The following is a 12,345-nucleotide window of genomic DNA, read 5'->3' on the forward strand; positions in this document are numbered from 1 at the left end:
CATAGTTGAAAGAGCATGTACACTTACGTAGTTCAATAATGTGCATATCATTCTTGGCAGGTCTTGTTTCCACCAAAGTATTTAGGGTATTTTCATACAACATTATAAGAAGAAGGCAGGCCAGGCATCGGTTTGTGCTTATAATCCTAGCTACTGAGATCTGAGGATCACGGTTCAAAGCCAGCCTGGGCAGGAAAGTCTGTGAGACTCTTATCTCCAAATAACCACCAGAAAACTTGAAGTGGCACTGTGGCTCACATGGTAGAGTGCTTGCCTTGAGCTGAAGAGCTCAGGGACAGTGCCCAGGTCCAGAGTTCAAACCCCATGACCGACCAAAAAAAAAAAAAAAAAAGAAGAAGAAAGCAGAAAATGAATTAGATTTTAGTGTATGTAGGCTCTTCTTATATCATGAAATGTAAGCCATCCTTTGTGGGTGAAACACTCAAGCAAGCACTATTATTGGATTCAGTTTTCACTTGGAAAAATTTTAAACTCTGGACCATCACAAAACACCCCACATAGCCAATAGAAAAACAAAATGTGTTTCCCTACCAGTTTTGTAAGGAAGAAAAAGTTAGCAGGAGTAGCCGATAGGAAAGTAGAGAGGCTAGAATTTCTAATTATTTTGTTGGCTTTGTGGTTGGTCTATTCTTAACTGGTTTGTCAACATACCAAGGCCAAGTTTAATATTTATAATCATCAAGCCCTGAATTTATGATAGCAGCCCATTAAGTTGTGTTAGGAAAAGTATATTTTGAGGTAGTTAATGGAGGTATTGGAGTTGCAACAAGCTATAATATGTGACTGGTGACTGTATGAACAAACAAAAAAAACAAGCTTAGAACAACCATACAAGAATAAAAATAAAACAGACACCATTGCAGATGCAATGTGGTGATAAGAACGGTTGGTTGGTTCTGTGTGGTATGAAGCTATTGATGTGGTTTGCAGGGTACATTTTATTCAGAGCGGTGGTTGTGATAGATGCTTGGCTGTCATGTCCTAGAGAGGCCAGGTAAGGAACTAGGAACATTTAACCGTTAGAGGCAGCAGAGAAAGACATGGCAGCTACCTACAAATATGGCGAGACTTTTTGGAAAATGATAGTAAACTTGTTTCCAGTTTTAGAAGTGAACAAGAAATTAAGAACATGCAAGGGAGGTTAACAGGCAGGATAAACAATGCTTGAGTGGGAAGGCTTAGAAAGAAATGATTCTCCCACAGTGTTGGGCTGAAATTTGGTTTATTTTTGCATTCTAAGTCACCATTTTTATATGACCACATCTCTGAAGTTTCTCTCTCTCTCTTTTTCCCCCTGCAAAATATTTGCTTTCTCATTTGTCATTGGATCCCAGGGTCACACACATAGAGTAGGTGCTGGTAAATATTGGGTGAAAAAAATACAACGATGTAGTGTGTGATTTTGGGTTTTCAGATGAAAAAAAAAAGCTGTATGCATCTGATCATGTAATATATAATATTTCTCAAAATGAATTCCAGGAAATGAAAAACAAGGAGTTTTTTTCCCCTTTTTTCTTTGTCTCTTCATTTGTCTTTCTTTGGGTAAGGGGGAGGTCACAGAAATGGAGGGGTGAACAAATGCAGCAGTGGCAGTCATTGGACACTATGTTGAAAAGGAACTATGCAACTTGTGGTTGGGGATGGGAAGGAAAACCTGGAAGAGAGGGAGGGAGGCAGTGACATTGTTCAGAAAGGAATGTATTCTTTATCTGACTTACGTAATTGTAACCGCTCTGTATATCATCTTTGCAATAACAATAAATGAATTGAAAAAAATAGTACTCAGGGTCAGGACTAAAAACAACCTATATATTTCCTTCATTTAAATAACATTTCCTATGTTATTTATTTTCCTGCTTCCAGTAGCCAACTGAAAGAGCAAACTTATTTTACATTATTAAAAGAGCAAAAGTTTTTCCTTTTTTCTCAAAATCTGATTATACTCAGAAAAGCATTCCCCCCCCCCCCATCTGCTCTGAATTTTCAGTCATCAACATTGCAATTTAAGTGAAAAAAAAAAAAAAGCACAGTTCACTGAAGTGTTTTAAGTTTTAGACAATGCCCACAAAGCTTGTTCATCATCTTTGGAGAATTTTCATCCAATATGACGAAAGTCATTCTTTTCCAAGTTCAGGGGCTTAAAAAGAGAAATAAAGTAAATGAGAATGATGCTATCAGAGTTTGCAAAGTTGCTTTTTCTCTTGTAGCCAGGGATGGAGAGACGTGGGTTAAATGTCAGGGAGTAATATCCCCTTCTGCTATTGTGTTTGTTACAGGCTGATTCAGAAGTCATCCAGAAGTGGACAGAAGGAGTGAAAGACTTCTTAATGAAAGAGCAGGCTGCCCAAGGGGATGTGGCCGGTCTCCAGCGGGAGCTTGGCCAGTGTGCTGTGAGTTCTCTTCCAGCCAGCCCGATGGAACAAATCACATTTTCTTTATTATTTGCTATTATTGAAATGGGTAGAATGTGACATGGTCTTGAACTGTAGATAAAATATCTTTTATCATAAAACCATTGTAGCTTTATAGTTAATAAAAGAATGGCAGATGTTCATATTTTTATCTTTTGCCTTGTTATAGAATTGATGACATGAGAACAAGACTTAGTTTAGTTTCTTAGGTGCTGCTGTTTTGTATTATAATGCCATCTTCGCCTAATGCTTACCAATGGTGTATTGCTTATACCACATGGTGAGGCTTTAGGAAAAACATACTTAACAAATGAAATTTGCCAGTAATACTGCATGCAATTTATGCTTTGGGAAATCATCAGGCTTCTCGAAGTTAATTAAAAGCACTGTTCCCCACTGAGAGTCAAGTATTTCCAGTCTAATTTAGAAGATGGCTATATGAAGTACCCAGGTGAAGTGAATTTAAGACACAGTTTTTCTTAAGTAGTTGGAAGTTGTGACTCCAAGCAGCCTGTTCTGATAATATTTGCAGGGATCCAGGCAGTCATACTATAATTATGTCATTCACTTACATAGGAATAAACAGCCTGGCTCATTTTATGTTTTCAGGCCTTTGCCAATGAAATAGAAACAATTGAATTGTCTCTGAAAAACATGAAAGAAATAGAGACTAACCTTCGAAGCTGTCCAATTTCTGGAATCAAAACTTGGGTGCAGACAAGACTAGTTGACTGCCAAACCCAACTGGAGAAATTTAGCAAGGAGGTGAGTGCATCAAAGTAATCATCTGTGCTCTCCAGGGTATGGAGACGCTGGTGTCTCTTCACCAACAAAACTGATTTTTATGATCTATCTAGTTGGGTAACTATGGCATATGTAGAAAGTTGGAGCAAGAACCTACAGTTTTTTTTAAAATCAAGTATAAGTACTATTTGTTTAATTTGTCCCAGAACTTATCCTTTCCTTTTGTTTTCAATGTAACTTACACACTCAGAACACTTGCTGGGCCTCTTAAGACACTTAAGTATGTTATCTAGTACATTAATGATTAATCAGCTGATGAGTACTATGTTTTAATTAGCACCCACTGTCATGCATCATTAGGCATTGGACAGGGAGAATTCTTCCTCTTAAGAGGGCTTGTGTTCTAGTCAGGCAGATGAATAATGAATGCTATCAGGTGGAATAGCCAAGTGTTATGTTTAGGTGGATTATTTCAGGTAAACTGAGATTATCTCAGTTTCAGAATAGAGAACTGAGCAAAATAAGTGAGAACAATTTAGGCATGGGAATCACATTTTAAAGCCTAGTGTCTGTGTGTGTGTGTGTGTGTGTGTGTGTGTGTGTGTGTGTGTGGTGGGGGCTTATAAACTTGTTTACCATAAAGAACAAGGTAGTGTAGCTGGGATACAGTTAGAGAAGTCAGCAGGCTGGAAAATGGGAATATTTGAAGGTAGACTAAAAAATAGCTTACACATTGTATCCTTGGAGATAAAAACTTTGAATTTTCTTTCAAGTGTGATGACAAGCAAGTTGGAAGTTTTGTGCAGAGATTTGATAGTGGCATTTGATAGATCTGTTAAGGTGTCTGGGCATTTTGCTTTGGGAAGGCCAAAATGAAAGGCTGGACAATAGTCATGGGTGATTATAGTCTCCAGAAGAGAGCTAGAGAGCTTTTTGGACTGGAAAGTTGTGCTGGAGGTCAGGAGACATACCGGGTTAGATTGTACCTTGAAAATAGGAATAGCATTCATGTACAGTGGTCCAATTTGTGATGGAAGAAAAAAAAATGAATGGTCAGGGGCAGCTGAGTCGCCTTGGACAGCTTCTATTGTGCATGAACCGTGGTGCTTTCACTGGAATGACGGACACTGAGGCACAGGGGAAATGATGTTTTCCATTGGGCCAGAGCTATGTGTGAGAAACGTTTAGGCAAGCAAGTGGTGTTTTTTTTTTATTTTTAGTATTTAAGGACCTGGGAATTAAAGGATGCTAAGAAAGAAAGGTCAGGGCGGGGTGAAGCCCCAGAGACAGTGCTCTGTGGTGAGGATTGCTGATGCCTTCAAAGCCGAAAGCTTTTAATGACCTGGAGGAAAATGGATTCCTGGCGTGGTGAGGAAGGGAGGGGTATTAGGGAATGTTGAGGGGAAGTGGCAAGTAACCGTGAGATGTTTCTCATTTCCGGGTAGCAGAAGACTGAGGTAGGTGCTGGAGATGGAGAATCCAAACAGACTTTTTTTGTTGTTGTTGTTACTTTAAACAAGGAGAGCTATTACTGGATTTTTAAAACTGAAGAAAGCAACCGCAGTTAGAAAATACTGAGTTAGAATGTAGTAGAAAGTGCTAGAAAGTACTAGAACATACTAGAAGGAAAAGCATTGTATTGATACTGGGAATCGGGTGTGGCTTCAGTTGCTTTAGTGAAATGATAGTGAGGGTTCTGTGTAGCTGAGTGAGCCACATAGGGTTGAAAAATAGAGAAAAAATAGTAGAATGCATGCAGTCTCCATAGGCCACATTGTAAATAGTTCGTGTCTTAATACAGCACTTGTTAGCTCATGTTTACATGTCATGTTTGTGTCATTTAATATTTTCCTTTGGTTTTGTTGTTTTATTCCAATTTCACTATCTTGGACACGCTCGGATGTGAAGATGAACTGAAGTATTGGTTTCAGGGAACCCCATAGATACATGCTGAGAGTCTTCAGGTTGTGACTGATCACATTTGCTGTTTCTTTTACTTAGTTATTTTTCTCAGTTTTGAAAATGTTCTTTGGGCAGGAAGTTGCACACATCATGATGTTACCCCGAAATATTATAGTATGTTTTTTTCAAGAATAAGGGTGGTCTCTACAAAACCACCATGCCATTATCCAACTTCAGAAATTACCTTTTTGCTATTATCATCTCATATTCTAGCCAAATTTGTATTGCTGCATGTGTTCTATAATCTCTTGGCATGTGCTTGAAGTGTCTGGTTTCTAAAGAAGTAAATAGAGAATATTATTTGGAAGTGGCTTGAAGACTAAGGCAGTTTGTCTATCTCTCTGCTGTATCTGTCGATCCATCCATGCATGAATCCCTATCTACCAACCCAGACACCTCTGACAACACAGAATTCATTGAGAATCACTTTGGACTCAAAGTATGGGACTAACTGTATGGGAAGAAACGAAGTGTACTTAGTAAGAAGACAGCCACATGCTGCGTGTTGCGTCACATTGCATGTTGTGTGAATGATGATTTAGATCAGTTCCAGAAGATCGTGTTTCATTGACTGGTAAAGATGTTGACATTTTACTTAAAAGAAAAACATCAACATATGGCAGAGGATAGTTCCATGTTCATTTTTGGGGCCGTAGTTGGGTTGGAGAGAGGAGACTGGAGAACTGCTGTTCCTCTTCTGGACGTTGATCTCCATCAGCTCTATAGCCATGCCAGCCCTGGCCAGGTGGCTACCACATCCTCTTTCATCTGAGCAGGAGGTTGACTCTGGCAAGGGAGGATTGGACTGTCCTGTGCTACTGTGTCTTCTCACAGTGGAAGTTGGTTTGTGGTTTGGGTGAGAAGTTGAAACTATTTCCAGATTTCTGGGAAGCAGCTGTTGACCCAGGTTCAGAAATGCCTAATATATTACCATACTATGTTGTTTTTGCCAGTCCTGGGGCTTGAAATCAGGGCCTAGGCACTGTCCCTGAGCTTCTTTTGCTCAAGGTTAGCACTCTATTACTTTGAGCCACAGCACTACTTCTGGCTTTTTCTGTATATGTGGTACTGAGGAATTGAACCAAGGGCTTCATGCATGGGAGGCAAGCACTCTACCACTCAGCCACACTCCCAGCCCCACCATGCTAATTTCCAATTTTTTGTGTGTGCATATCTGGCATAGAGCATTATTTCATAGCATCTCATGAACAACTTTCAAAGTCATCCCTCCTGCCCACCTTGCTCTTCAAAAGTGAAATATTTATTGGACTCCTGTTTAAAAGGGAAAATAGATGAATTTTTTTATCTTGTCCTGGGTTTTGAAACTTAATCAACAGTGTTGCAGCACATTTATTATGCGTTTGCTCTTGTTGTTATATTCTAGATTCTATATCTGGAATTACTCTGTCAAAGTTATACATTTTCAAAATGAAAAGTTGTTTCCCGATAAGGCTCCTATACACAAAGGAGGGATAGAATTCCTCTGATGACATTTTCATGAGTGATAATTGCTCCAGTATCATCCCCAAATATATAAGAATTTTATCTGACTATGCAAACATCCACCACTTTGTGGGACATCATTACAGTGTCTTTAAATACTAAAGCCTAAGGGCTAACACTGCATGCGTTCCAGTTTGTGTATGTGAGGGAATGGCTTTGCCCTTCTAGATTGCTGTTCAGAAGAACAGGTTGAGTGAAAGTCAGGAAAAAGCAGTGAACCTGAAGAAAGACTTGGCGGAGATGCAGGAGTGGATGAGCCAGGCGGAGGAGGAATATCTGGAGCGGGACTTTGAGTACAAGTCGCCGGAAGAGCTGGAGGGTGCTGTGGATGAAATGAAGGTGAGCCTGGGCTAAGCAGTTGAACTTACCGTGGACCTTCTTTTCCTCACTTCGTAATGAGCCCTGTGTCTACATCACCTCACACATCCACGCCCCTCTGTGTAGCTTGGGGGACCTGCTGCAGCCTTCCAAGAGCTGGCTTGGATGGATACTGTCCCACTACACCCGGCTCCATTTAGCGATGTTCAGGGCTTACTGTTTTCATGAAGAATCACTTCGTAAGTGAAGAGAGTTTGCCAGTCCGTTGACGTCTCCAGACTTCTGCAGGCGGCCAGGGCAGGGCTCATGCGAACCCTGACTGTCCTGAGCGGGAGCGGAGAGTGTTGGGGGAAGCACCGGTGAACATGTCAGCTGTGCTCACGGGCTGGAGTTCCTGTAAACTTCCATTCCTGCGTCAATAATCTTCAACCCTCTCCCTTGTTATATACAGTAAAGGGCTCCTGTACTAAACCTCCAGCATTGCTCCAACTGTTCTTGAGTATTCAAGCCTTAAAGGGGATAGATACTGTCTTAAAGGCTGTTTATTTAAATAAGATTAAACAACAGTGCACTTTTTTGTGTGTGCCATTCCTGGGACTTGAACTCAGGGCCTGGGCACTACCTCTGAGCTTCTTTTGCTCAAGGCTAGCTCTCTACCACTTGAGCCACAGTTCCATTTCTAGCTTTCTGGTGGTTAATTGGAAATAAGAGTCTCATGGATTTCCTGCCCAGGTGGGCTTTGAACCCCAATCCTCAGATCTCAGCTTCTTGAATAGCTAGGATTACAGGCGTGAACCACTAGTATCCAGCTCACACAAGGGCATTCGAATTTTGTACTTTTTCTCTCTCTTTAAAAATCATTATAGTTGAGAGCACAAAAAAAATGAGATTAACACCCTTGGCTGGGAAACTTTCTATTTATTTTTAATTTTCCAAACAGTCATTAGGAATTTAAAAGCAACTACACTTAAATTACTTTCTCCCACCCTAAGCAAGCTGAAGTCCATTAAGCAGGAGGGAAAGCTCCCAGGGCCAGGCAAATCTGCTTGAGGTTGATTTGCCTGATGGGAGTGTGTTCACGTTGTGTACCGCACAGTCAGGAAGCAGCTTTTACAGCATCAGACTGGTCCAGTGTAATAGCATTTTATCTGAAGTGCTGACATTATTAGGAGAAGAGATGGCACCTATATGCTAAGAAGAAAAAAGTCTTTAAGTTATTTGTAGGACCTTTTGAAGGACATCTACCACAGTGCCTTAACTATCGAGCCCCTGTATTATTTGTGAAGATTCAGTCATTCCAGACTAATATGTCCATTGAAATGAATTCACCTGTTTTTTAAAATATGAAACCCATGATATGAAAACATTGTATACGAGTAAACACATTTTCAGATGTATTTAAATTAGACACTATTTATGCTAAATTTAAATAACTTGAATGGCAACACTGGGGTCATTAAATGAAAATGTGTGTGGAGACTGTACATTGGAAAATAGAAAAGTGAAATTTTAGTAGCCAAGCACAGTATAATCTCAGCACTTGGGAGATGGAGACATGAGGATTTCACCTCATGGGTTTGAGGCCAGTCTGTGCTGTATCATAAGATCCTGACTCAAAACAAATAAGCAAGGAAGCCAGCAGTGATTAACTCATCTTCCAGTTAGACAATTCAAGTCCTATAGAGTTTTCATTTTGGCTTAGTTACTATTTTTTTCAAGAACAAAATTGGTTTCAGAGAAACATCTTTTAATTTCTCTCTTTCCTGGAGCAGAGAGCAAAAGAGGACGTGTTGCAGAAGGAGGTGAGAGTGAAAATTCTCAAGGACAATATCAAGTTATTAGCTGCCAAGGTGCCCTCTGGTGGCCAGGAGCTGACATCTGAGCTGAACGTAGTGCTGGAGAATTACCAGCTTCTTTGTAATAGAATTCGAGGAAAATGCCACACACTGGAGGTAGGAACTCACCCCTGCCCCCCACATGTCTTGAGGAAAACCTTAATTTTCTTTAAAATACAAAAATGCGTTCATAAAATATCTTCAGGGAATAAAAAATATTGATAATAATGAAAAAAGATTCTTGTTTTAATTTGAAAAAGGAGATGTAGATGTCTTAAGTTGTCAGAGGTTAATTAGCAAGTCACTGGGCATGTTAGACTTTGTTGTATATGTGACCAAGGCTTTCCTTACAGATGATCTGCAAGGTTCCCATAGTGCAGAACATACTGCAAGCCTCTGCTTCTTGGTCTGTTTCACCACTCCCTTCCCCCAGCACCGAAACCTCTGACACTGTGAATAAGAAGTCTTTTCTCATCTCTATCTATCTATCTATCTATCTATCTATCTATCTATCTATCTATCTATCTATCTATCTATCTATCTCTATCTACCTATCTATCTATCTATTGACTAGCGCTCTGCCATTTGAGCGACAGTGCCACGTCTAGTTTTCTGAGTAGTTTATTGGAGATAAGAGTCTCACAGACTTTTTTGCCCAGGCTGGGTTTGAACTGAGATCCTCAGATCTCAGCCTCCTGAGTAGCTAGGATTACAGGTGTGAGCCATTGGCTCTTGGCTCCAATATATTTTTTATATCCAGTATTTTGTCACAGTGACGTGAAAGCAAACTCACACACGTGTGTTTATATTCCCTTATTTCCCTTTGCAGTGAGTCCATAGAAATCCCTGTGAAGTGTTGCATTTTGAGTAGTGTCTATAAAGTTACTCATGTGAAAGAAAGAACTCTTGTATGCTGCCATTTCACTGGATCTCCAATAAATCTTTTTTTGCCCTCTATTATATTTTAGATAGAGATAGCTCAATGAGATTATTTTAATAAGATAGTGTTTGCTTAGTGGTCTTCATAAGAATATAATTTTTGTTATGTCCTATGGTGATAGCAGAAGTATATCAGTGGATGACCATTTGTTTCAGCCTGCAATGAATGATTAGATGGTGTTAAACCCTGAAATGATCCAAGAATGGCAGAGGCAATCACTGCTTGTTTGCTCTGAATCTGTGCTATGCTGAGATAAACATGTATAATTGGGATTAGTAAGAAAGGTACTTACCCTGTGGCAATGATTCTGTCATCTCTTTTTTTGAGAAAAGGGAAATTGATTTGCATCTGAGCTGATGCCCTAGCCTGCTTTTTGCAGTTTTGAAATTGGGGGACTAGCAATCTCTTATTTCTTTTACTCTTAAGCCAAGAGTAAGCATTTCATGCCTGAGGACTCAAAGCTAAGTTGTGTCTTGTTTTTGTTTCATTTCTGAAGACTGTTTTGTGTAATCCTGGAAGGCAAACGAATACACACGTATATACTTACTCATCCATGTACCCTTATCCACTGAATCTGTGACCCAGCCCAAATGTAGACTATTAGGCTTTAAATATTTTTGTCTGTTTCTGAAGAAAAATATGCTGAGCCCTGTTGTGGCCTGTAGAGGTCAGATGGGGCACAGGTTTGGATCCACCTGTGCTCAGGTGGTCGCTTGGAAAGAGCATAGACGCCAGAGGCTGAGGGGAGTTCTTCCTCAGAAATACATCAGAAAGGTTTCTCCCCTGTGGAATATGGAGGTATAAATGTACGTGTATGTGAGTGAGTCCTTCCATGGTGACAAAATAAATAACATAAAAATAATTATGAGGGGCTGGGAAGGTGGCTCAGTGGTAGAGTGCTTGCCTTGCATGCATGAGGCCCTAGGTTCCATTCCTCAGCACCACATAAGCAGAAAAAGCTGGAAGTGGTGCTGTGGCTGCAGTGGTAGAGCACTACCCTTGAGCTGAAGAGCTGAGGGACAGCGCCCAGGTCCAGAGTTCAGGCCCCATGACTGGCAAAAAAAAAAAAAAAAAAATTGATGGGAGGAAATATTTTTCTTCTTTTTTTTCTTTTGTATTGGTTCTTGTGTTTGAACTCAGGGCCCAGGTGCTGCCCCTGAGCTGTTTTAGCTCAAGTCTACCACTCTACCACTTGGAGGCACAGTGCCACTTCTGGTTTTTTGGTAGTTAATTGGAGATAGGAGTTACACAGACTTTCCTGTTCAAGTAGCTTTGAACCACGATCCTAGATCTCAGCCTCCTGAATAGCTAGCATTACAGGTGTGAGCCACAAGCACCCAGCAAGTAGGAGAGGCTTCTTATTCGCAGTTTCACAGGCTTTGTGTTCGACGTGGTTTCCTGTCTGATTTTAATTGTCCCTGCATGCACTCTAGGAAGTCTGGTCTTGCTGGATCGAGCTGCTTCACTATTTGGATCTTGAGACCACGTGGTTGAACGCTTTGGAAGAGCGCGTGCGCAGCACAGAGGACCTGCCCGAGAGGACAGATGCAGTCAGCGAAGCCCTGGAGGTTGGCGCCTGCGCCCTGGTGGCCTTTGTTTTTGTCATGATGGGGGCACATGTATTAAGATGAGGAAAGATGAGGCCGTCTGCTTCCTCAGTAGCTTCCTCCTTCGTAGCCTGATGTTTCTAACAGCCTGCCGACTTAGTGTATTTGGGGAGAAGGGGACAGTACCTTTTAAGCACAGGAAAGTTCTCCAGTGGGGTCTAGTTGATTTGCCAGTCTCGGTTACATTACTAGGAAGCTGCTCGCTTATCTCTTTTCCCTTTTTTTGTACTGGTTCTAGGACTTGAACTCTGGGTCTCACGCTCTTGCTGGGCTCTTTTGCTCAAGGTTGGCACTGTACCACTTGAGCCACAGCTCCACTTCTGACCTTTTTTGCAGGCTAGTTGGAGATAAAAGTTTCACAGCCATTCCTGCCCAGGCAGGCTTGGAACCATGGTCCATAGATCTCAGCCTTGTGAGTAGCCAAGATTACAGGTGATAACCACCACCTCCTGGCTGTCTCATGTCTCCTTATACACTTTACACATGGCACCGCCTTGCCCATCATGACGTTTAGTCTGTTACATTTGGATGTGAAAGGTTACTAACTTTAGGCTGGTGAGTATAGAAATAGAGGTGACAGCTTGCAATCCAGGCTATGTTCATGCTCCCGGGGACCAAGAAATGGGGGATTCTTGCTTGCTGCTTAGTTACCACCAGCCATATAGGATAGCTTGATACTGATTCTTTATTTTCATTATTACTATGTTTTTGTTCCCATCCTGAGGCATGAACTCGGTGCCCGAGCACTGTCCTTGTGCTCCTCCCCCCCACCCCCCAGGTCTACCACTCTATCAACTCCCCTTCCTGCCTTTTATAGTTAATTGGAGATAAGAGTCTCAGGGACTTACCTGACCAAGTTAGCTTTGAACCTTGAATCTTAGGTCTCAGGCTCCTGAGCAGCTAGGATTACAGGCGTGCGCCCCCCCCCCCCCCCCTTCCTGTTTCTTACGGGAATTACAATGCCATTGTATAGAGAGCAGTGGAGGATATGCTTTCTAAATTGT

General features: G+C 41.2%; 1 protein-coding gene across 3 annotated transcripts in view; it reads left to right on the forward strand.

Annotated features, from left to right (window-relative positions):
- The window catches only part of Utrn (utrophin), a 425,153-nt gene that overhangs the window by 143,135 nt on the left and 269,673 nt on the right, over positions 1 to 12,345 (forward strand). For all 3 annotated transcript variants that reach the window (XM_042693071.1, XM_042692992.1, XM_042693156.1), the window contains 5 exons: positions 2,298 to 2,411; positions 3,042 to 3,197; positions 6,810 to 6,980; positions 8,732 to 8,911; positions 11,168 to 11,302. In XM_042693071.1, the coding sequence (XP_042549005.1) occupies positions 2,298 to 2,411; positions 3,042 to 3,197; positions 6,810 to 6,980; positions 8,732 to 8,911; positions 11,168 to 11,302 (756 nt within the window). The remainder of the gene's footprint in view (positions 1 to 2,297; positions 2,412 to 3,041; positions 3,198 to 6,809; positions 6,981 to 8,731; positions 8,912 to 11,167; positions 11,303 to 12,345) is intronic.

This window comes from Dipodomys spectabilis, unplaced genomic scaffold (assembly GCF_019054845.1).
Source record: "Dipodomys spectabilis isolate Male_0828 unplaced genomic scaffold, ASM1905484v1 ptg000001l, whole genome shotgun sequence".
In the NCBI taxonomy this organism is placed as follows: domain Eukaryota; kingdom Metazoa; phylum Chordata; class Mammalia; order Rodentia; family Heteromyidae; genus Dipodomys; species Dipodomys spectabilis.